Here is a 26,691-nt window from a genome sequence, read left to right on the forward strand (position 1 = left end):
AAAACACAAATAATTAGTGTCGCATACGATACGCTTGTGTCCGTTATTATAATAACGTTTTAGCTAAAAATCAAAGTAACAAGAAGTATCAAATTTATATAATATTATTATTATCAATTTGTTAATACTTAAATCATAAAAATTGAGTCTATTTAAGACAAATATGATTTCCGCTTAAAAACTCTTCAATTAATAATGTATAACGTAAATTCGATTTTCCGACGTCATTTGCTAACAAAAAATGCAAATGTTTTACTTTTTATTTTAATTATAACTTAGTTATAATCATTTTAAAAAATCATTCTCTACAAAAAAAATAAAACCCAATTAATTTTGAAATCAAATATTTTTATTGAAACTGTTTTCTCGCTTTTTGCCTCAATACTGTATTTACAAAAGCATTTCATCATTTTATCTTTTTTTACCTAGGGTAAGTTGTTTCCACAGAATCTGTTAGAAATTCGTTATGTGGTGAATCTTTATTGACACTGTCTCGTCTCTTGGTCAAATTTTTAGCTTAGGGTGATATTATGTTCTAACTCCTCAGAAGTGCTTTTACTCTGTTAACCGTTCCAAGGCAATGCCCTTCTTATCTGGATGCACAACATGACAGATTACAGCATCTTAATTTTAAATAATGTTATAAATATAATTTTAACATAAATGCATGAGTATATCCAAATACGTTGTATATTTAGATCGGGAATATATTACGGTGAATGTCATTTTATTTTGAAATACATTCTTTTGGCAAACCATGTTTACATATTTGCTTCAAATAATAAGTTTGAAGGACGCGTAATAACTATTAATAATAATAATAATGATAATAATATCTTTATTTAAAGAAGGTTACACATTAAGAACATACAATAACAATCATATATGTCTTATTTCCAATGTGGCCTTCTGAAATAGAAAACAACAACAAAAACAACAACAACAGGATATGCATAGGTAGAAACAAGAACCGGTTGAACCGGGTGATGCTCCCCGAGAAGGTTCTGGACACAGGAAAGTATAAAAAAATGAACAAAGGGCAATAACTCCAAAATTACACCAGGCTTTGTTTAGGTTCTTGAAGCGTTGCAGTTCTATCCAATTATATCTAGCTACCTACAAAGTTTCATGTTGATATCTCTAATAGTTTTAAAAGTAATGTCCAGGACAAAAGTCAAAAAGTAAAAAATAAACAAAGGGCAATTACTTCAAAATAAGGCAAGGCAGAGTAATGATTCTTAAGCACTGCACTTCCACCCGATGAGACCTATCTATCTACAAAGTTTCATTGTTGATATCTTTTATAATTTTAGAATAATGTCCCAGACAAAGTTTCAAAGTGTCAAAATGAACAAAGGGCAATAACTACAAAAGAAGGCAAGACAGTGTTACAGTTCTTGTGCACTGCAAACTTACTCAATGAGATCTATCTACCTACAAAGTTTCATGTTGATATCTCTTATACATTAAGAAATATGTCCCGGAAAAAGTTCAAAGTGTAAAAAATAAACAAAGGGGGATAATTCAAAAATTAGGCAAGGCAGAGTTTAGGTTCTTGTTCACTGCACACCTACTCAATGAGATCTATATACCTACAAAGTTCCATGTTGATACCTCTTATACTTTTAGAGTTATGTCCCGGACAAAGTTCAAAGTGTAAAATAAACAAAGGGGGATAATTCAAAAATTAGACAAGACAGAGTTACGGTTCTTGTCCACTGCATACCTACTCAATGAGAACTATCTACCTACAAAGTTTCATGTTGATACCTCTTATACTTTTAGAGTTATGTCCCGGACAAATTTCAAAGTGTAAAATAAACAAAGGGGGATAATTCAAAAATTAGGCAAGGCAGATTTACAGTTCTTGTGCACTGCACACCTACTCAATGAGATCTATCTACCTACAAAGTTTCATGTTGATACCTCTTATACTTTTAGAGTTATGTCCTGGACAAAGTTCAAAGTGTAAAATAAACAAAGGGGGATAATTCAAAAATTAGGCAAGACAGAGTTACGGTTCTTGTGCACTGCACTTCTACTCAATGAGATCTATCTACCTACAAAGTTTCATGTTGATACCTCTTATACTTTTAGAGTTATGTCCCGGACAAATTTCAAAGTGTAAAATAAACAAAGGGGGATAATTCAAAAATTAGGCAAGGCAGAGTTACGGTTCTTGTGCACTGCACACCTACTCAATGAGATCTATCTACCTACAAAGTTTCATGTTGATACCTCTTATACTTTGAGAGTTATGTCCCGGACAAAGTTCAAAGTGTAAAATAAACAAAGGGGGATAATTCAAAAATTAGGCAAGGCAGAGTTACGGTTCTTGTGCACTGCACTTCTACTCAATGAGATCTATCTACCTACAAAGTTTCATGTTGATACCTCTTATACTTTTAGAGTAATGTCCCGGACAAAGTTCAAAGTGTAAAATAAACAAAGGGGAATAATTCAAAAATTAGGCAAGGCAGAGTTACGGTTCTTGTGCACTGCACACCTACTCAATGAGATCTATCTACCTACAAAGTTTCATGTTGATACCTCTTGTTGTTTCAAAGTTATGTCCCGGACAAGAAAAGGGGACGGACGGACGGACGGACGGACGGACAAGGCGGCGACTATATGCTCCCCCGAAATTTTTTCGGGGAGCATAAAAATGAATGTATAATATGTAATTTTTAGAATAATACAACTCATATACTTTCGACAGACACTCAACAATTTGTTTAAACATTTACGTATATTGCATCATTCGTTCGTTCGTTCATATATTTATTCATTCATTCATTCACTCATTCATTCACTCATATGAACATCAAGATATGCTTTGTATTTTTCTTTAAAACATTTAAGGTTATTAACATTACGAATATTTAAAGGTATATTGTTCCAAATGTTCATGCCATAATAAGAAAATGTGTCTTTAATATAATTGTTTTAGGTCTTGTCCATAATACAATATCTTTTCGTGACCTAGATCTTAAGTTGTATATTTTGTTGTCTGATAAAGTCATCAGTTCTGTCATATAAGTCGGTGCCATGTTATTTAAAGTTTTAAAAACAAGCACCGCCGTGTGGTATTTACCTCTGTCAAGGAACGGTAACCAATAAAGAGTTTCCAATATATTTATTGACGGAGATCTTTGAGGTTGTTGTAAAATGATTTAAGCAATTCGTTTTTGTAACTTACAAACATTATTTATGTAGTTTGTGTTTCCTTTATCCCATATAATACAACAATAGTCCATAATGGGCAATATATATGCATTGTAAAATTTCAAGAGCTATTTCATTTATCTTAAGAATTAATTTTCTCATAATATTTACTTTTTGTCTTGTTCCTATTACCATACATATTGATTTATCTGGATTTAAGGCCATATTATTTATTTTGCACCATTTGTCAATGTTATTTAAATGATCTTGAAGTTTTATTTCTACTTTTGATAAATTTTCTCCGGACTCATAAAGAGTAGAATCATCTGCGTATAAATCAATTTTATATCATTACCTATGAAAGCTATGTCATTTATGTATATTAGAAATAATAAAGGTCCTAATATTGAGCCTTGTGGAACACCGGAAATTATTTTCATTGGCTGAGATTGAAGATTACCTATCTTAACCAGTTGTATTCTGTTAGAAAGATATGACTTAAAAAACTTAACGGCATTTTCAGAAAAATGATAAAGTTTAAGTTTATGCAAAAGTATTTCATGGTCAACCAAATCAAAGGCTTTCTTTAAGTCTAAGAATACAGTCCCGATAATTTTTCCACTGTCAACATCTTTTAACCAAGTATCTATTAAACTAATGAGTGCAGTATTACATGAATGATTTTTACGAAATCCTGATTGTTTATTATGAATTATGTTCGTTTTTTCAAAGAATGAGTGTATTTGTTTGGCAATATGGCGCTCAAATATTTTGGATATAGTTGACAAAATTGATATCGGTCGATAGTTATTTGCTTCATTCTTATCCCCCGATTTAATAATAGGTATAACTCGAGCCCTTTTTTAATCATCTGGGAAAATATTAGATTTAATACTATTATTGATAATTGATGCAATTATTGGTGTAATATAATCTCCACAATATTTGATGATGTTTGGTCCAATTCCATCTAATCCTGTAGATTTTTTAATATTCAGTTTTTCAATAATAAGCTTTACTTCAAATGGTGTAATTAATATTGCCTAAGTGTAGTTAAATGTTTAATTTGATTTGTCGGCTCTATTATAGTTATAAGCGTTAACTCGGATTTATTTTTTTATTTTTTCGTAAGAATATTTTTTAAGACTTATTTCTAAATCATTTACATATCTAGCCTTTCAAGCGCTTACTACAGGGATATTAAAACAATGCTTTGCTTCTTAACTGCCAAGTTCAATTTATAACATGTACATTTAAGATTTAAAAACAATTGAGAACATGCCTTCAGCATACATCAAGAGATTTCTGTCGACCTCTAATATAATGTGAGTATTTTGCTTATTGGCATTAATATAACTTCATGTAATAAAAATATATCTATGATTTTTTTTTTACAAATCAATTTATATTAAAAAATAACATTCCTGAGCAGTGATTATTTTATAAATGTTAAATATACGGTATGTTGAATTATTATTATCACTTTTAATTTCAGATTGATCATCCGTGCTTTAATACTGACAACTATCATTTTCTTTTTCTCAATGCATTGGGAATTTCAGTCAGTTTTCAATTTATTTGCAGCGAGGAAATATCAAATTCTTCAAAAAAGGTACTTAGTTTTTATGTTTTTTTTTTACTTATAAATGAGAGCGGTGTTTAGTTAATAAATGTTATGTATAAAGGCACTATCTTAAAAGGGTTTAGTATCTTTATCATTAACAGTTCAATAGGTAGAGCGCAGGATTGATTATTTCGAGGTCGTAGGTTCGATACCTACTCTTTTTATTTTTTATAATTTTGTTTATTTGATATATAATTTTTCGTGTACATTAATCTTCTTTCAAAAATGTAATTTTGATGTTTATTCTAGAAAATTCTCTTTTTCAGTAGTTATATATTCTAGATTGTTCATTGATAGCATATGTATGATGAATGTTTAAACTTTGGTGTGTGTGCTTATGTGTACTAATTTGCTACTTTGTGCGATGTTGCTATACTGATTGTGTGCTATTGTACTTATGATATCGTGAAGTTAACATAGGAATATGTTTGTTTGGTTTCTGTAATTCTGTGTAGGAAATGTTTTGGACATATTGTGATATTCTGCTATGGACTTTGGACATTGGTTAAATTTAAGTGTTTGATAACTGAATTCCAGACTGTAAGTTAGACTTTACTTTCATATTTTCATATTAATGTAAATGACTGGGTTTTTTACCTCAATTCACAATTGTAAAATCTGTTGCTGTATTATCTTCGATGTTTATTGGTGTATTCAATTTACGTTTTTGCAGTCTTTCAAAGTAATCTCCTGCTCTCTCTACACACAGTTGCAGTCGTCTCCGCCATTTGGCAAATGCTTTCCAGTGCACTTTTTAAGGTATACCCCGTAACTCTGAATCGACTACTTTTGACATGCTTGACATGCATGTATGTGTTTCAAGCTAAAAGTGTTTTTAGTTAATAAGATAATTAGAAGAAGCATGGTTTTGTGGGAATGAACTTTAAAAAAAACTGGCCGAAGCATTATATAAAAGCATGAGTCGCATGCTGTTTGACAGTTCCTGTGTGTGTTTTGTGTATGTGTCCGTGTGTTCGTGCGTGCGTGCCATAATGTTAAATGCTCAATTATTCAAATATAGTGAAACCACCCAAACAAACATAGCATCAGATCTTGTTTTCTTATATCAAACAGCAAAATAGAAAATTCATGGGAATTACTTGAATCAAACAAATTGTCAAGAATTATACAAAAAAGAATAAAAGACTTGCAGGTATGTTCATGTTTATTTTATGCACTTTGTTAAACGATTTCTGACAACTTTTTAATATATTTAAATGAAATTCTTAGACAAAAGGAATAATTTATTTGTCATTTATATAAAGATGAATGGAATCTTAATATTCGAAACATAATCATTTTAAATACTAAGTGTGTTCCAAACATAATGTCAGTTGATGTTGCTACCAAACGTCAAATTCGATTATTTAATTAAATACCTCATCTACCACCTTTTCAGTCGGTTAAATTAACATTTATAAACCGACAACCGACACTTTATAAGTGAATTTTCAGGGGTTTTTTTAGTTTTGGAAATAAGAAAGAATTCAATGGCAAGGCAGACGAGTCTTACTGAAAGAACCAGAAGGTTTAAGATATACTGTTTATTTTTCAGACGCCAAAAACTTAATTTTTATCTGTGCATGTTAAATGGATATTCAGGCAAAATAATGACAAACATATTAAAATGATCGTATGTACTCAAATCACGCTAAAATGACTTTTCTTGAAGTTTCAGCATGAATTTCTGTTTCAATTCTATATTTTTTGGGTTTTAAGCGTAAATATGTCTATATATGTTGAACAAAATTTAGACGCAAACAGAATCACCAAATAGTTTTAAAACAAGTCAGGTGACTTGAACAATCCCTTGAAGTTACAAAAACAGACATTGTGGATATTGTATGTATGAAACAAGCCTATGTCAATCATTTGACATGTTCTTTAACGTTTCCAGAGTTGTCACTTTGTCAACTATTGTTAAATGCTAGGGCTCTAACCTGACCCACGCGGGTCAAGTTAGGAAACCACCAATTTATTCTTTATATGGAGAAAACTTTTGTTTATTTGACTGTCTAATATATCTATTTTGATGGAATTTACAGAATAAGGTATGAGATATTCAAAACTTAGAAATGAACATTTTGCATGTGTCTCCCTTTAAAAAAATGCATTGAATGGGCTACATTATAAGATGCTGATCTTCTTGAGTCAGAATTATGTAGTAGTCATGAGTTTGAGAAACGCCATTCCTATAGAAGATAACCTAACCCCATCTCGCGGTAATGAACCGTTGTTTGCTATATAAAAGCTTTTTCACTATGCGAAATGTTTAGCAATACATGGTCGTTTTGAATTTTGGTTAAGCCTCTAGTCCATTGTGTCATTTTTTTGGGGCTCATGAAAAATCACGGGAGATCACGTGACTTTGTAAAGTAATACCAATGAGAAAATGGCGACTGCTGAATTTCGGTAAGTACCTTATTATGTTAAATTAAGGTGACAAACATTTTTTAAATCAAAACAACCCTAGCGTATCATATGTGCGGTAATTTTCTTCAATACAAAATGCATTACCCTACGTTTTGTGGTTTTTGAGAACATTGTTTGAATTGTGTGAAAATGCACATTCAGCGATAGTATTATATCGCCCGAAGCGATATAATTTAGTAGCAAAATAAATGAAATTAAGCTTACTTTCTGCACTTAAGACAACAAATCAACGATTTTATTTACATCTGTTATCGTAGAAGTCTATATACAATATATTTTCGAAAATCTGTAGCCTACAAATGCTCTTTGCAAGAGTAAAGTAAGTAAAACGAACAATTTCTGGATAGTTAGTTGCATTAAAATTTGCAAAGAACATTTGTAGGCTACAGACATTCGAACAAAATCTTATATATGAAATTCTACACGAACAGATGCCAATGTAATGATTGACTTGGTTCTTAAGTGCAAAAAGAAGGCTTGTTTTCATTAATTTTGCTACCATCTTATTTGTTTCATTTTCATATGGCATTTGTGTCTATGTATGAATAACCCGTTCATGTAAATTATTTTAATTGATAATAATTCCAAGTTCTCTCTCAATGTGCTTAATAACAAAATTATCTAAAGTCTATGATGTGCGGAACATTTAAGTTATAGACATATTTTTAATACATTCCTTTGACCAACCAGTACTGAGAAAGAAGGTTCTTGCTCAATGAAGCAACGACTTGCTCCTGACCTGGTTTAAACCTTTTTGGTAGCGAGCACTAGCTTGCTTGTCCGATGCAATTGATCATCGGCCTTTAAGCAAGGCATTTTGTGTACAGTGCTATGAATACATAGATAGTTAGTATGTGAGTGATTTATTTCAAAATTTTACTTATCTGTGTTTATTCTATTTGTTTATGTAGATGTGTACACGTCCGCAACCATTTTGACGATATATAACGCACATGGATTTATTGTTTGAACATTCCTTGTTATTTATTGAACGAAATAATATGATTACAACCATAAAATTTACGTAAAGAAAAAAAAAGTTTGCTTTAATGATGATAATCGTCAAACGTAAACACATACATATTATTCATATTTTTTCTCTAGAAATACAGAATTCATTTTCATCGAGTGGCACGGAATTATGATCGGTGGTAGCCTCGAGTAAAATTTCATATCACAAAACGTCCCTTTAAATTTTGTGTATTTGTTGAATTTTGAAGAAATAAATGTACCAAGACACAAGTGAAAATACACAAAAGATGAAAATACAAAAATAAATATACACATTTTATTTCATCAATATTTTATTTACAAGTGTATGATAAACTGCAATGTATACACCTGAAAATAAGTTAAGCACACCCGGCAAGTGGCCTCAAGTTTGAGATGACCACAACTGAAATTAAATTTTAATAAAACAACTGCAACAACTGGAACAAGTTCTGAACCAAGAATGGCAAGATTTATCTCACAATCTCATTAGACGCCTTCTAGTAGTATGAGGCGAAAGATTGAGGCTATCATCCAGGCATGGCAATTACCAACGTTTTTAAAAAACTTGGCAGCATGATGTCATTTTAGGTTACGTAATCGTCCACCAGTATTTTTTTGTAAACGCTCCAACCCCATATTAATAAACACAACAAATTTGCTTATGCTTCAATAATTTGGTTTAGAATCAACTCGACTCAAAAATGTATTAGTTAATGATTATTCAATTGGTATCGCTAATTATCAAATTACTATTTCTTAAATCAATTAAGTTGTCATTTAATGACAGTGCAGTCTCAAAAATTGAAATTTCTGGGTTTTGTTTAACGTATTTCTAGTAGTATATTCCATCTGTAGAACAGTACCAAATCTTACGAAAAGAAAATAACTAAGCAGCACGTTTTATTAATAGCATATTTTGTCTTCATAAAAAGCATGTCTGCTTTTGTCATAATTACACATTTCTATAATTATATATCTTTTTTAACTTGAAGAAAAAGCAATTCATACTTTTTGGTACAAATAAATAATGTTGCTCTTCCTTCGCTTGAATAAAAGTAATCTTGAAGGTAGCCACTAATCTCTTCTGTGTTGGACCGACTTAAAAAAAGAATATGTCAATTGTTCTACTTTTATAACGTTTTGTAAAAATGTGAATTTTCATTAATTTGCATTTTTGTTAAGGGCAATCCATTCTAGCATATCAGCTATTGCCCGTCAAATACACGATAGATGAGTTGTAATATTTATTAATAAAATTGAACATTTATAATTTTGGCAATATCATCAATGGTAAATTGATATATTTGCAGACAAAAGGATTCGAAGCTTATTCTGAATTGGCCTAAATACTGAATACCTTCTCAAATTGATTTCTATGTTTGTCGTGGTCAGATTGCTGAGTCTATTCAGGTATTTTTCATCAAATGGTGTCGCCTTGAAAATGCTGATAGTAATGCTGTTACACGGAAACTTAACATCTTTAAAATTATTAATTCACATTTTTATCGTGGAAATGAACATTATCTGCCACCTTAACCAACACTTACTTTAGGACATCTAAAAGGGGAATTCTAGCTATTCATTAAAATTTGTTAAAATGCCTGCAGACAAGGTGGTTTATAATATTATATTTGTATGATGTATCCATTACATATCGTTTTGCATAAAGAACTTATAATATTATTGTGTATTCTGAAACTTCTGTCTTCCAAAAAGAAATTGTAAACAATCATATCACTAATATTTCTAATCTTAAAGTCAAAATTAATGAAATGAATTTCAAATATTTTTTTTATTGGATTCCTAAATAACATAAGAAAACTTACAAAGCCAGATTCATAGTAAATCCTAACTGTTGCACTACAAGTAAACTTTCTGGGGGTTGTGTTCATTTAACACCGCCTATCCTTGTTGATCTTGTTTATCATATTTTCTATTTCATAGACCGTTTGTTTGACTGTCATTAAAATACATGTAATTAAATATTGTTATTAAGTCTTTGAAAACTGTCTTGTAAAACATTATGCCACGTGGACGAGTTTGTAGAGCGTTTTCTTTTCTTTGAGACAATATGTTTGTCAAAGTTGGTAAAACATTATTTTAGCATTCCTATGGGTACTAACTGTGCACCTGTGTTTTTGTACTGCTATGAAAAAGACTTTATATTGATTGTTTCTGAACATACACAAAATGTGTTAAAGTAGCATTTTATAATACTTCCAGTCTGATTTTTTATGGCGAAATTATATACGAAAGATCTTAGGTTATGGTAATGTTCTTTGGGGGTTTTACTTAAATCATTAAATGTTTTATTAAAACAAGTTCTGACTCTACTATTTAAAGACATACTAAGTGTTCAACTGTTTAACAGTTGGGCACTACTCTTTACAATTTTGATTACATGTGACGGACCAAGAGGAAGACTCACTGATAGACAGTGCAGCCCTCTTGGAGTAAATTATCTGAATGTTCGTCTTCTATCTTGCTTCTTCGGGCCCGTGAAGGTGATTTTCATGTTGCTCTGTCTTCTTTTAAAACAATGAGTACCTGTGTTATGGTCATTTGGTATAAGCAGTGCTTATGTTGCTGACCATTCCAAGGCGCCGCCCCTCTGTGTTCCTCATATGTATGTCTTTGTTGTTTTATTATGTTATCTTGACACTTTTATTTGTTTCCTTGTTGTGTTCTCGTCTGCAAAATTTTCCCTTTTACCTCTAGTTTTTTAGCTTAAGACGTCCATGCTCTGCCCTGTATCCTTAACTGTTTTGTTTAGGGCCCACCTGAGCTCCTTGCCGCAAGTTCTTGTGTCTGGATGTTGGGGTGGCGTTCATTGAACGTCGCATTTCCTTATTGAGCTTGTCTATCATATTCTGTGTTTTTATTAACACCTTTCTGATAACAATATTTATTTGATAACAGAATCCAAGTAACTGCAGAACTATGAAGAAGGTACTATGTAAACTTCCTATAAGTAAGTATCATTTTTGCCAGTATGTACTGTAGATTGCTGTTGACAACAATTTTCCTTTATTTTTAACTATGAATTGTATGATTTAGAAATATTTTTTATTGAATAATTCATTTGGATTTAGAAAAAAATGCGTTTTACTTTTCCGTTAAAAATCGTTCACTTTACATCGTTTTTTTAGTAAACGCTTTCTGCATATTCGTATTTACTAGGTGGATTTGGCAGTCAGGCTCATTTGCTAACTATATGCTTTACCGTTGGATTCCATACTCAAAGAACTGTAATATTGCTTTCAAATACATCACAGTATTCAACAGATGGCTGGGAATCTTTCATGTTGCCATTAAGTGATACTTGTAAAACTATCGGCCTTAACGATACAGTTGTCAAAGTATCAAGTAAGACATTATCATACTTATGTTTCAGAACAAAGACACTGTATGAAATAGTTAAGATCTTAATGCGTTAAAAGTAAAAATGAAATAAAATTTTAAAAGTTTGGAAACAATAATTCAAACACTATATTTATAGGAAATATTCTCAAATTCAAGCAGAGAGAGAATTTGTTATTTCCTTTTGAACTTAGAATACTTATTTAACATTTCTTTTTTTATTAAAGCGTTAATGTTTACCTAAAAGAGGGATGATCCAAAATTTCCCGGAAATCTGATATTGAAAGTTGATGATATTCAGGTCGTCTTAAATGATTTTTTACCTGAGAACATTAAATGTTTTATTAATCTAATTTAAATGTCGTTTATTTAATGTTGTCCAGGAACGTTTGGTCCGCCTTAAATAGCTATGGTAAAGCCATAACAACCCAGTTCATCAAAGGCAATGTACGTTGAAATTTTTTAACGCAATACAGTATCTTATATAAACATGAATCCTAAAATCACTCGATCTTGATGTAAAGCCTGAACATTTTCATTCATTTCCAAGTAATTCTTACTTCAGAATTTGGAAAATCGGAATTCGAATGTTTATTCACTGAAAAACGTCGTCAATGCAGTCAGAAAATCTTTTTCTGAAACATTTAAAATGATAAAAAAAAATAGATAAGTTGACTATGAAATCAAACAGCAGTATACATAATAAAAAAAGTTGAGCAAATATTAAAGATGATACAGGTTGCTGGGTTAGAAAATAGAACGACCTCGGCGTTAAGGTTTATTGACCATGAGGTGCTTGGGAACAACAAGAGCTGCTGTTGTGTGAGGCCCGGCCTAAATATTCCTAAAGTTGAGCTTCATCAAAATTTAACTGAAGAAAATGCAATTTTCCGTAATGTTTTTTTATATATTGTTTCTTCTAACTAAAATATTAAAGGAACAAGCAAAATAATATTACAATTACTTTTTTATTAATATTAAAGAGTGGTACATAAATACAATTTATGTAAGGTATGAACGGGATGGTCTCGACCCCCTTATACTTATCACAAGGGATAACCGGGTTACCTAGTTAGGGTTTCAAACCAAAATTTTAAGATGGACAAAAACTTGCAGATGAATTTAAATAGAATGAAATATTTACTTTCAAAAATATAACATAGATAATTACAGTAAACCCTGACAACTGAAATCAACTTTTTTTCTGTTTTTTTCGGACTTGTTTGTGTCTAACATCTTATAACATCACGAACCAGCATGTTTAAATGAATGATATTACAAACTTAAATTACTATTTCAACTCTTTTTACATGGAAACGTTCAGTTTTCCTATTTTCCTCACACTTAAATCACAGCAGAATTGTAAAAAAGTTTAGATTTTTAGCAGACGTTTGCATATCTACATCAGCAATTATTCAACCTACTACTTTCAGTATGAGAAAATGATTATTCTCTAAAATAATTAATTTGTATTCGTACAGATCCATATACTTCGTAATCATATGCGTGTGGTTTTGACAACGCCTATGAGGTTGACGAAATATATGGACCACACTTTATGCTATATTATCTCTAATATATTAACTCTAATATACATAAATTAGTGAAAATATATACACTTGTTAAAATTAGTCTACAAATTTTATTAAGTTCTTTAAAAACAGATATTATACCCATTAAAAAGTATTTGACCAAACAAAATAAAATGTTTTACTCGATTCCGGATTATTCAGGATCATCCCTCGTATTGTATAGAATTAAAACATTACACGTCTTCTCTGTGAGTGATAAAATATTATTATTAGTGTTATGATTATTATTATTTTTATTATTATTATTATTATTATTATTATTATTATTATTATTATTATTATTAGTATCATCATTATCAAATTTGAACATAGCCGATTAACACTGTTCAGACATTCAGATAGAAATAATTTCGAAATCTCGAATATATTTAAAGCGAAGATTAATTCGGCTGCTGCCTTTTGTTTTATGTCATTCTTTATCTAATATGTATTATCAATTATGAAACAAACAAATGTATAAGCAAACTTTTAGATACATGTATCTATACATAATCATTTTATCATTAAAAAATACACACAAACAAATAAAAACAATATTTTGTTTAGACTGGATTGCATTGTCTTTGTACCGGTACTCGTAAAATCAATCTTAAAATGACTCAATTCATGTTCCCTGCCTTACATATCAAAGATAAGAAATATCAAAAAACTTTTTAATTGTTGCTAAAAATGTATTTATCTATCTTATCGAAGAGACTAATTATATATAAATGAACTGAACAGCCACCTATACATGTAGTTCCAAACCACCGTTGATTTGCAGCTCAACAGCTTTTTGACTTATTTTTGTATACTAGTAATTACACAATTATGGATTGATTTTTTTTAAAAGGGTCTAAATCAGCTTCAAATGTATTTCAGATTTGACACAAATTGATAATATATCGGTGATAGATATAGACTTGGCACATAAATATATCGATTTAACGGATGCGTTACCACGTGATTTATTTCTAAGAATTAAACAATTTAATCCAAATCCGTCATTATGGTGGGCAGGACAGATAGCATTGTATGTATTCAAACCAACAAAGAGCTTTAAGCATTTTCTTGATAAAAGACAAAAGGAATTCGGAATTGAAAATGTTTTTGTTGGGTAAGAATATTGTATTTCGTTTCCTTAAATTAACGAATTAATAAATGTTAGAAATTGATCTTATTTGGAACATACAAAACATACTAGGAAATAAAACGTTTAGCACCTTAATGGAAACGAACAGCAATAATAATAAAACAATTGGGCAGTGATTTTGTGTAGTAACACTTTTCAGTATTTCAGAAACTAGTTTGAGCACTGACCATAACTCCAGAAGAAAACAAATTACCAATTTTGTACAATAGTTTTTACTAGTCAATATTTTATTTCATTTATAAATATAATATGCACAACTTCAGCAGTGCCATTTTTATGTAATTTTTTGTTGAGATATAGATATTAGTTACATGATATATATTTGAAAAATAAACGTTTGAGTCATTTACTGTTATGCTATTTCGAAAAATAGCAGTTTTAACCTTATAAAAGCTTGAAGAATTTAAAAAGACTGCATCTGTTGGCGTTTAAGTATTCTTAGTCTAGAATATACTGCTCAAGAAAGAATCGTCAAAGTTCCAAATTTATAGAGAATCAAAATCCTTAAACAAATGACCAGAAAGGCAAAAATTAAAAATGTTGCAGTTTTGTATGGATTCAGCCTTTTCATGAAATGTACTGGAAGCACCCAATTAAAAAAATGTAAGTCTAAAAAAACACAATAATATCGTGCTCAAATATGTGTTATAATCGGAAATGTAACATCTCTGACTGAATGTACGTGTCGCCTTTTAACGACCTTCGCACGGCACATACAACACTGATGTTGCGATAAAAGCTTAAAACGGCAAAATAGAAAACGTTGCAGGCTTGATTGAGATTTTTCATAAACGGTTTTGTCAAGTGCAAACTACAAATTTCAGTCAACATGATCAGAATTTAGAATTTTGTTTCACATTCGTTTATTAATTGTTACTCTATGGAACGCCATAGCTGCCTCATGTAATTACATTTCTTTTTATCTTTCACATAAAGCGTCTTATTATGTCAAAAATAAGAGTTATAATGTCATTGTCATTTGTCGACATGTCTAAAAATTGCGTAATGTCCTGTATTACGTAACAGTAGTCTTTTCTCTTTAAAATGTTATGTTGACTTGTGTTTAAATTGTTAAATTATTTCAAACAGTAGCGTTATCATGTCAAAATGTCGTTTTGGCTTGTCTCAAATGTGTCATTTTATGTCAACTAGTCGCGCTATTTGGTCAAATTGTGGAGCTGTTTTGCCAAAAATCTGTCTTATCATTTGAAACAGTAGTGTTCTCTTGTCAAAATCTTGTGTTGATTTGTAAAAGCAGCTTTATTTTATCAAACTGTCATGCTATTTTGTCAAGATACGTTGTTTAAATGTCTCAACATTGTCTTATTGTGTCAAAAAACTGTGTTAATTGCCAACGTACAAGCTTGAATTGACTTTTTTATTATACTACGAATTTATCTTTTGCCAAAAATGGCGTGGTTAGTTGGCTAAGTTTTCATGCCTTTAATATTGATTCGAACTTGGTATGCTATTTTTGTCAAAAAAAGCGGTTTTCATACTTGGTTTTTGACATCTTTAAAAATAAAAAGTTTTATAAAGGTAAAAAAAAAACAAAAAGGGGTTCTTGTCAAAAAAAAATGTGGGTAATGACCTGTCTAAACCTATTTTTTACTTTAATGTGAAAAACAAGTATTGTTATATTTGTCGATATTTTGATTTTTGTTTTATTTTTAAACACAGAAAAAACATCCTTTGAGATTAGTTGTGTAAAATTTATTGTGTGAATTTGTTCACAAATTTTGTTCTGAAATGTTTGAGAAAGCGCCTGTCTGATTTTACTAAACTGTCCTGTTTATCTTTTTTGCTTCTATCTTTTCACGCTCCGCGGGGCTCTTTGGGTGACGTTGATAAAAAGTTTGACAACATCGCATCCTGGAATAGGATTAACACGGGATTAATCTACATAAATTGATATTACACAACCGACGGTAACGTCCCATTAAATGGCAAGTCAAATAGCTACCTGATTACATTATTAATATTACTGTATGGAAAAACAAAAAAAACCCACAATTTTGAAAAGGAAAAAAAATATTTCGCCATAAAGGACGATGTTTAGTTAAATTAACACCAGAACCTTTGATAAAAATTAATTGAATTTTTGACAAAAAGATTTGTAATTTTAGACAAGTCATAATTAAGTTTCGAGAACAAAAAAAAAAACAAAATGACTTTTATGTATTTTGACTAATAAGACGAAATATAGACAATGAGTCTGCATTTTAACATGGAAATAGGCATGGCAAATTTTGAATTGAAAAAAAGCGTTTTAACAGTTTCGTAACCATTATTTGTCAGATACTACCGATTATTTCACATAAGTTAGACGTTGTTTTTAGGCCGGTGTTTAGAGATGTCAATACAACTTTCGACAAGTCAACAATACTGTTTGAAATAATAAAATAACGTTTTCACAAACAAAATTAATTGGCAAGTCAACATAGGGATTTCACTTAAAAAGTATATTTTCAGATAGGATAACAACAGTTTTAGACAAGAAAGCATGATGTTTTGGCATTATAAGACAGAATAACACCACCTCATACAAAGCAACATAACAACTTAACAAAACAGGAAAGCACTCAACCATGTCAATATAACAGTTAAACAAGATATCACTACTAGCCGACATAATTAGACATGAGTTTGACACGTTGACACCAAGTTTCGACAAGATAACAGTACTGTTTCACATTATAAGACAATCTCAGACACACTACCACCACAGTTGGACAGACAGCATGATATTTTGGCATAATAGATATTGTATAAGCAAGATAACACCGAATAAAAACATAATGATATGGCAGTCTGACAAAATGTGACGGTGTTTAGACAAGTTAATGCCACATTTGGACAAGCTCAGGATCATATTTGGACAAGATGACACTTACTTCCGACGAGAAAACACTACTGTTTGACATAATAAGACAAATTTAAGACGATTCAACACCACATTTAAACAAGTCTGTGTTCCGACATATTGAAATCTTAATTAGAAAAGATGATGGCATGTTAGACATATGAGCCGTGTAACGACAAAACCAACATAGTGGGTTTGCGACCAGCATGGATCCAGACCAGCCTGCGCAATCCGTGCAGTCTGATCAGGATCCATGCTGTCGCTAGCAGTTTCTGTACTTGTTATAGGGTCTGTTAGCGAACAACATGGATCTTGATCAGATTGTGCGGATGCGCAGGCTGGTCTGGATCCATGCTGGTCGCAAACCCACTACGTTAGTTTTGTCGTGACGCGGCTCATATAAAGACTTTATCTCGCTATGTTACACTGTATTTGCACATGATAACATAACGTTTTGAAATAATAAAGCAGTGTTTAGACAAGTCAGCATTACATTTTGACAAAAAATATATTTAACCAAATAAGACTTTGTTAAGACAGGTCCTCATAAAATGTTGTCAAGCCAACACTTCTATAATACATAATAGAAACGTCTTTAAGGAAATAAATCGAAATGTAACAAACTTGATCGCAAAAACGATCGACCGTTCGCACTAATTACTCGGTATCTTTTACATAGGGAGGTTGATATATGTAGATGTGTATTTTCATTTATGTTTGATATTTCAGTAACAAGAAGCCAACATTTCTTAAATCTAAGAATTCTAACAACGTTTTGAGTAAATTAATTGTAAAAAATAACACATTTTGATAAAAATATCACATCAGTGCATTTGTTATTTAGAGTTCATATCCGGAGAACTGACAAAATCAATGAGGCAAACTACGTAAATATAAGTAAATACATGGACGTCGTTGAACAATGGTATACAATGTATGAAAAGAGTCACACTGGAGTAGAGCGTAAAGTTTTCTTGGCTACAGATGAACCCGATGTTGTACGCTGTGTCAAAGCAAGGTAAAGCCGTATATATAGATATAACAGTTATATCAATTGTCTAAATTATAATCTATCATCATATTGATCACTTTGACTAGTGTTGCTGAACTTGACAAATATTCATATTACTTTTTTAAATTCTAATACATAAATTAAATGAAATCAAAATAAGAATGCACACTTTAAAATTTGACAAGCTACAAACATATCTCATTTGCTGCTTAAAATACAAACTAGATGTTGAAAAACAAAACCATCATAACATTTAACTAAGAAATGAATAGCCAGCATAATTAGGTTTTTGGATTGCTGTAAATTATTTTATGAACTGTATTAATAATACAGCTATCTGGTGAAGTTTAAAACACTCTTAATGATAGATTTCCTCTCTGATGACGAAGTGTTCCATTCTTTGAGTATTCATTCTTTTTGAAATAAAGATCATTTACCACTTCGGAGGATGGAAAGTTTGTATCGAAATCATGACTAAGTAAAGTTCTACAATCTTGTTTCTTATCTCAAAATAACGTCAGATATTAAGTATATTGTTATCATGATGATCAAAGGATAAACGGGGTTTTAATAAATAAGAACTTACGTTCGAGTTTCATTTTATTGACAAGATGTTGCAAATGTTGGGATACTTCTGAAGCCCAGCGTACAAATATATATAAAATGTTAGTAGTAAATTAGTTTAATATTTTCATCTCTAAAATAAAACACAAGTTCTATATTTTCTTTCATGAAGCTATCCAAACTATCAATTTATAAACGATTTTAACGCAACGATAGCAGCAAGTCAGAAAAGTACTAGATATACAATTCACTCGTTAAAGACGATAATACAGGACATTCACTTTCTATCTATGAGTGACTTTCTCGTCTGTACAATGTCCTCTAATGTAAGTTAATATTTTGATAATTTTGACATAGATTTTAAAATAATTACATATAGAACATACGGAAGTGTTGTGTTGCGGGTTTAAATTTAACAATGATACAATCACATTGTATTTCAGAGTTTGCATTTTAAGATGCTATCACAATTTTGATACTTTTTTATAGCCATCGGTTATTGTTCTGACAGATCACTCGTAGCAGTTAGAGTAGTAAAAAAAGTAGTACTGAAACAAACGAGCATTATTTATGTAGATTTTTATGTAATGAAAACTTTGTAAAAACAGTTTGCTGGTAAGTTTGATTATCTAAATTCTTTCTGTTTTCAAATGCAATCGGGCTGTTCAAGTATAAATCATAATCTATAAAATCTGAAATATTTACAAAAGTAATGGATTTTTTTTTCTACAACTCGAGCATAAAGGCATGTTCTATTAAATAATCATCATAATTCTAGCATTGCCTACAGCTGCTACAAATGTTGAAATGTGGTAAAACAGTTTGAAATAAAACTATGACCAATGAACATTACAAATTTGCACAATTGAAAGGGCAATCGGCAAGAAAGGCGCTCATTTTCTGCTGGCACAAATGATTCAAAAACCGTAAAGTAATCACTGACAGAAAGAGACATAGACTTAGACTAGAAATTGACAAGACGTGTGTGCTATCATCATGACCTTTGTACAGAATCGCAAATAGAAGAATCGACGTTATTCATTTCTTTAAATATTCGGTATATTTAATGTTAGCATAGGACTTTCTATTTATTCAGAATATATGATAGATGTACGTTTCTTTTATATACTTTTGTATTCAATTTTTGTTTTAAATATTTGCATATTTAAACCATCTATCGAAATACGCAGTAATTTTTAATATAATTTCCCTTGTTGTTTTATAAATTATAGCGCATTTTAAAGAAAAAAAATATTCTGATTGATCAATAATTAATATCCTGTTTGTGTTCGTGTTTTGAACTATTCAATTTTGCCGTGTTGGGCTTTCTGTTAATGGGTTCTGTTTTTCTCTATTTCATTGCCTCATCCATGTATTTTGTGCCGTGTCGCGGCTATAAAAAGTTCTTAGTTTTTAGTTTCCTGTATTTAGCCTCTTTGGAGTTGGAAGCTTCCAATATTTCTATCTAAATACTGTATAATCCTCTTAGGATATGTTGCCTGCTTTTTAAATTTGTCTTTTGACGTCTTGTCAGTGATATGCAGGCTTCATAACCTCGGATTCCTTTTTATAAATTCCATTTTATTTTGTTCCGTCCATTATTTTCTTGTTTAGGGAACCAAACTTTGCTTGTCATGAAATGACACTATTGTGTCACATAGAAAGTTCCATGATAAATGCCGTTTGAACACATCTTCGGATGTTTCTTAATTCAACATTCGCCTGTTTTGTGTTTTATGTTGAATTCTGATTTAGCCGGTGCTAGCGGGTGCAGACGGTAACTTGCACTTTCCAATGCGGTTCATGAACATGCTCAAATAAACCGAGACTGCTATATTTTACAATTATGCCGTCTTTGAATTTCTTAAGGGAGTTTGTTTTTCTCTATTTTATAGCCAATTACATTTTCTTCAGGTGACCGATCCAATTATTTTCCGGGATTATTCACAAATCCATAAATAAGCAGAAATGACCGATTGTTTAACTCTTCTTCAGAGAGTGACGATAGACATCACCCGACAGATAAACCGCTGATTGGTGTAAGGATATACACGAACAATAGGTTCATGTCACAATATGTGCATAAAACATTATTTGAGACAGAATGACGCTAGTGACATTTGTATCATTTTGCGTCGCAATGATTATCATATGTTTTAGTGAGAAATGCTTGCTAGAAAGATCGACTAAGTAAATATATTTTGAACAGTAGAACGATAGTCCTTAACATTTTGAACATGTTCACATGTCCTGCAATATTGAATAATATAACGTTTCATGTAGATAATCTATTATAGAGAACCGATTTTGATTATTAAAATGTGAATACTTCATTTAAGGATGCAAATAATAATGGATTTTAAAACTTTCTGTATGTATCTATAGAAAGATCTATAAATTGTTTTCTTGAATTACAAAAAAGAGATAGTTGAAGATCGTGACGATGTCATTAATATGTTAATGCAATGATTCGTTGCATATGGCAGATATATAAAATTCTGGAAACAAAGTGAAGCATTCCCTCCGAAGCATTAATCACAACAAAATAACATAAGCAGACTCGGATTGAGTGAGTCTGTACATGAGGGATAATAAATGAGTGCAACATCCCTCTAGCCCCCCTAGCACAGGCTTGAGCAGTACTCAATTTTCAACACTTTATAGTGTTAGCATCAATGATCCCGAAGGACCAGAAAATATAATAACACTGAATTGAAGTACGGGGCAATTTTTTACGGCTGCCACATGGCACTTGACACCTGCTGTTGTGAATTGCAAAATTCTTGAAACAAACCTTATAAACCTTTCTTTTTAAGGTATCGAGAAATAAGCAAAATTTATTCTCTGAAATTCATCTACTTTAAATTAAATGACACGTACTCTTCAATCAATTTAATGAAATGTTTTTGTAACACTTTTTAATTCTTTTCAGGTTTGTCGACTGGCATATGAGTTGATGCAAACACACTATGGGAACGCTTCAAGAAATGTAAAATCTCTTGATAAATGCTACTTTATTTACGGCTTAACACCATATTTTTGTTAGCAATTTAAAATATCTCATGACTATGATTGACACTTTGTTGAAGTGAAAGCAAAATGATAATTTTATTTTTATTGTTTTTGTAATATTGTCTTTGCTTTTCATATATCTGCATTAGCATATTTATGGAAATTTAACTAATTAATCCCCTTCCTCGTAGTGGAAATGGGATTATTGGAATGACATCCGTCTGTTTCTCAGTCAGTCCTTCTGTCTGCCGCACTCACAGGACAGTAATGATGTGGCTAGTGGGACAATTGGTAACTGTTCTGTCTTTTTGATGTCATTCATTCCGTTATGCTTTTATGTGGTTATTTTCTTTTGTGTGGCTAAAAAGAACAATGGGGAGAACAATATAGTTGCCACATTATTACTCTTTTGTTAGAACATCCGTCTGTCCGTCCGTATCATTTTTGAGTACGCTCATAATTTTTTGAACCGCTGATTTTTTTTTAAAAATAAGTGGCACAAATGATCACCATAAAAAGGCAATATGCAGAGCGCAAACATTTGGTTGCTTCATCCAAGGCCCCGTTAACAATTAAATGTCAAGTGTTAAAAAGTCTACGTTTTATGTCCGCTACTTAACTTTTAAGCCGCTTAGAATTATCTTAAAAAGCTTGGCATAAGTGATGATCATTATAAGTGCAGAGCGCAATTATTAGGTTGCTACTTTCAATGTAAAGGTCATTAATAAAGTTCAAATGTTAAAAAATGTACATTTCATAATAAAAATAAACATTTCGTTTCCGCTTCATAACTCTTTAACCGCTGATTTCTTTTAATGAATAACTTAGCAAAAGTGATCAACATTATAAGACCATGGGCAGAGCGCAAAAATTGGTTTGCTTCTCCCAAGGTTCTGGTCACTCCCGAAGGTCAAATGTAGAAAAAGTCTATATTTCTTGTCCGCTCCATAATTTTTTGAACAGTTGATTTTTTTAAGGTCAAAGTTACATGTCAAATGTGAGAAAAATCTACATTTCGTGTTTATCCAATAAAATTTAAACCTCTACAATGCTTTTTAGATTAACTTGGCAGAAATGATCAACATAATAACACTATTCGCAGAGCACCCTTATCAAGTAACAATCCTGAAGGTGAGGGTCACACTAAAATTTCCAATGTAATATGTTATTGACAATTTAAAGGCTTCAAAATTACTTAACAAAAATGACCTTAATGACACAGTCTGCAGGTTGCAACCCTAAACGTCAATGTTATATGTTCCCCCGAACTGTTTGACTTTATTGAAGAAATTTATATAACTTGACACAAATGATCACTATCGTGATACTATGTAACTATGATATGCATTGCACAACATCCAAGTCTTGGTTGGTAAAAGGTCAATAAGTACACTTTCATGTTCACTGTGGAAAGTGATTTAGCTTTCTTTCAAACAGCCTTGTTAAATTTAAAATTTAAATTTTCAGAATTAATGTTAACTTCGACCTTCAAATCTTTGACATTAGATATTATCTCCTTCTAAAACATGTGTTAATATTTTTCTCAGATACTAGGGTTCTTAAGCCAATAAATAATGAAGACGGTATCGATATCAATATGATGTTCTACCTCATTATAAACTTGTTTGTTTATTGATAAATGAACCGTTTGCATAACATAAATAAATGTTAATTGGCGGAATGGAAATCCATATTACAAACATCTTATTACATGTGTGTCAATGTTTTCCTTTGACGACTTTTTGATTACCAAATACGTTTTATTATATCATGAGAAAATAAGGAGTAAATTAAACTAAGATATCTTGAGGAATACTTTATACAAAATTGATTTTTTTAAGTCCATATCATCACATCAAGAAAATGCACGTTAGATTACATTATAAAGATCTTCATATTTATTTCCAATAAAATAGAAAAAAATAGGTAGTATATTTTACGTAAATAATATTTGAACTTGTTAAAGCCGTGAGTGCACACTTTCCCAAGATATCTTTGTTTGCTCATTTGTTTCGTAGGTGAATATATAAAACTTAAACGTGTACAAAAGTCCATATTTTCTCACTTGAAAAATGTGGCAACCTCTTTACAAATTGGTTGCATTATATAATTGTTTTGGAATTTTTCTGACAGTATTCGTAAATCACCACTTCTAAATTTGTGAGACAACAACACTGAAAATGACAAATTGATACCTTCTTTTACACGAATAACCTATTTATAGTAAACATTTATTTGTCAGGGAACCAAGTCTTGCAAGACCATACGTTTCAAAGTGTAACATGTTGTATAACAACCCGCTTCTCCCAATCACTGTGTCTTAATAGTTTTACTCCTAAATGTCTAGTGAAGAACAGGAAATCGTTTAAATTTTTATCAGGCTTTCGTTTCATTAATTTATTGTGAAACGAAAGTCGATATTTGCTGACCTTTTATGCAAAGGCGATGATTTATCAGTCATTCATAAATTTCATATTTTTTTCTGAAATGACTTTAAACGTTAAGTTGACTTTTATCCTGTATCAAAAAGCAAAATTCAAATCAATATTTTAATTCCTAATGCAATAATTGTTCATCACAAAATAATCGTAAAACAGACTTTCCTTATGTTTATGTTCTAGTCAAACATATTTTATAAGAGAATATGTATCTTAATAAGAATTACTTCACTAATTTACTTAATTCTGTATAATTCTCACCTAATATGCAAGAAACTATGTGAAAAGGAATATACATATATCACATTTGGTTTGTAATGAATGTGTTTGTATATGCTAACTATATATTTTTATGTTGTGCAAATTGAAATAAATATTGTTTAAGCTAACATTACATAATGTATATTTTCAGTTTGTCGAATTTTATTATACATCCCTTAATATAGATTTATTGAACTATGTAATGCAGGTTTGATTTTTTGAGTTCTTTCATAAACGTTTTTGGTATATGAAGTTTACCGTAAAGGCACGCCGGCACCACTGAGTATCTTACAATATGTTAAAGGATAAATTTCCAGGCAAAACACTTACAGTCGTTTAAAATTATACATGTACATTCCTCGTAAGGATAGCATCGATGGGTTATATTTCAAAACTATTAAGATTCATACGAGGAGGTCTGAAAACAAATGCTAGTTAATTTGTTTCTCCACAGCTCTTGGTAGATTCACTAATTTCTTCTGTTTTGCACTTTGAAATATCTCCACCTACCTGTACATACCATTTCAGACGGTCGGTCCACCTTTTAAAGCACTGACAGTAACTGTTACTGAAAAACTGCAGATCCGAGGGAGTTTCTAAAATTATATTTCCTTCCAGATAGATGACAGTTTTGGATACAGGAAATATTCGCAAGAGACAATATATGGTGTAGAAGGGTGGGGGTGAGGGAGAACTTTGGAGAACCAATCCCAAAACTCAGGCACGATGAGTGCCTTATGTGCTGGTGCGGTATTATGCAGGAGTCTAAGGTATTAAATACATTCTTGTCGCTGCGAGTTTGGTGGATCTTCTTCAATTTTCTTAATGCAGCATTTCTAATAATCTTCTACAGAACTTTGCTGTTACTGTTTTCCTTCTTGCACAGAATTTGAAGCATTTGACCCTTACTAGTAAAGAAAAGAACATACATAATCTTCTTGACCGTCCGTGTTTGTTTGGCAATAATTGAACGTTTTGTATTGCTTGTGGGCCTAACTCTGTCTCAACACTGCCGCTAAGGTGAAAGTAGCCCCTGTTCCCAGCACAAGTGACTAAACCATCAAAGGTCCTTTTGCTATACCCTGAGAACATTTAAAGCATTTTTGGCGACTGCGACCCGGGTCCTCTTTTGATTAATTGTCACTATTGAGGTATCCATCTTGCATTGATTTTTGCAGTTCCAGGTGAATCTTAAAAATGTAATGAACTTGTGATAACGACATGTTTGTGAACCGGGAAAATTGTCTCACGCACAATCTGGATTTTTTTTAGCAAATCGCTGATTTTGTTTTTTGATGTTACACTCGGTCGTAGTCATTTCAGGTCGACCATAACGAGTAGAAACTTTAAGTTGCTGTAGCCCGCTTTAAAATTGTGCCACCTACTTGTAAACCGTGTTGAAAGACATTTGTTCCCCCCCCCCCCCCAAAAAAAAAAAATTATATCGCATACCTCTCTGTGAATATATGTAGCTTTAAAGTCAAATAACGACCTACATTTTATATTAGTTCTAACTTCGAGCACATTTTCAGCTCGTTAACGAGGTATTTTTTTTGCAGTCTAACGAGTAGGCCTTTAAGTAACGTGAACTGTACCGAAGTAAGGGATGTTATGAGATAGTGTTTAGATGTGATACGCACAAATGGTTACTATATCGACACGAGGTTGCTTTAATCGCTGTTTTGCATGTTTTGCGCGAGACAAAGATCCACTTGTATTATGTTTCGAGCGCTCCTCGTACAAGAGAATTTATATTGTTGTTTTTATGAAATATATCACAACTCTTACGCCAATCTAGTAAGTTGCAATGTAGAGTGTCTTTAATAAATATAATAGTAAATTCGAAATGTTAACCTAGAAGTTAATACAGGCTTTCATTATTCTGTCAAATAAAAATAATCAGAAATCGGAATCAGTAGGGATACATAAATCAGGTTGTTACATAGATTTTACAGCATTGTTATAATAGTTACCAGAGTTTTATAGTGAAATGAAAAGTTCATATATAACTGTTACAAATGTTACAGCACTAACCTTTATAAACGTCAGAAATCGGTTGTAAAATTGTTACTAAATATGACGGGAGTTGATAGTATAAATTTCATACTGAGTTGTTACAAAGGTACAAGTTTTACAGCAAAGGCCCAAAAAAATGGTCAAACAAAATCTGAATTATTACTGTAACATGGTTATAACGTTATTGTTACATTTAATATTCCTAGAGTTGAAGGTGAAATAAAAA

General features: G+C 31.2%; 1 protein-coding gene across 1 annotated transcript; it reads left to right on the forward strand.

Moving 5' to 3' along the window:
• The first annotated feature begins 5,863 nt into the window (after window positions 1-5,863).
• On the forward strand, window positions 5,864-24,727 carry LOC132722285 (alpha-(1,6)-fucosyltransferase-like). The gene is made up of 7 exons (XM_060706755.1): window positions 5,864-5,942; window positions 11,135-11,186; window positions 11,396-11,581; window positions 14,029-14,263; window positions 18,007-18,180; window positions 18,911-19,064; window positions 21,671-24,727. Exons 2-7 carry the CDS (start codon window positions 11,156-11,158, stop codon window positions 21,782-21,784), a joined length of 894 nt encoding a protein of 297 aa, XP_060562738.1. The 5' UTR covers window positions 5,864-5,942; window positions 11,135-11,155; the 3' UTR covers window positions 21,785-24,727.
• The last annotated feature ends 1,964 nt before the right edge of the window (window positions 24,728-26,691 follow it).

Source organism: Ruditapes philippinarum, unplaced genomic scaffold (assembly GCF_026571515.1).
Source record: "Ruditapes philippinarum isolate M1 unplaced genomic scaffold, ASM2657151v2 ctg4725_1_1_1_1, whole genome shotgun sequence".
In the NCBI taxonomy this organism is placed as follows: Eukaryota; Metazoa; Mollusca; class Bivalvia; order Venerida; family Veneridae; genus Ruditapes; species Ruditapes philippinarum.

What these genes read in the sequence shown, in the direction of transcription:
- LOC132722285 (XM_060706755.1), top strand. Translation starts at nt 11,156, where the DNA reads ATGAAGAAGGTACTATGTAAACTTCCTATAA. An exon ending in ATTGAAAATGTTTTTGTTGG is followed by an intron (nt 14,264 to 18,006) that starts GTAAGAATATTG and finishes TTTGTTATTTAG; the next exon opens with AGTTCATATCCGGAGAACTG. An exon ending in TCTGTACAATGTCCTCTAAT is followed by an intron (nt 19,065 to 21,670) that starts GTAAGTTAATAT and finishes AATTCTTTTCAG; the next exon opens with GTTTGTCGACTGGCATATGA.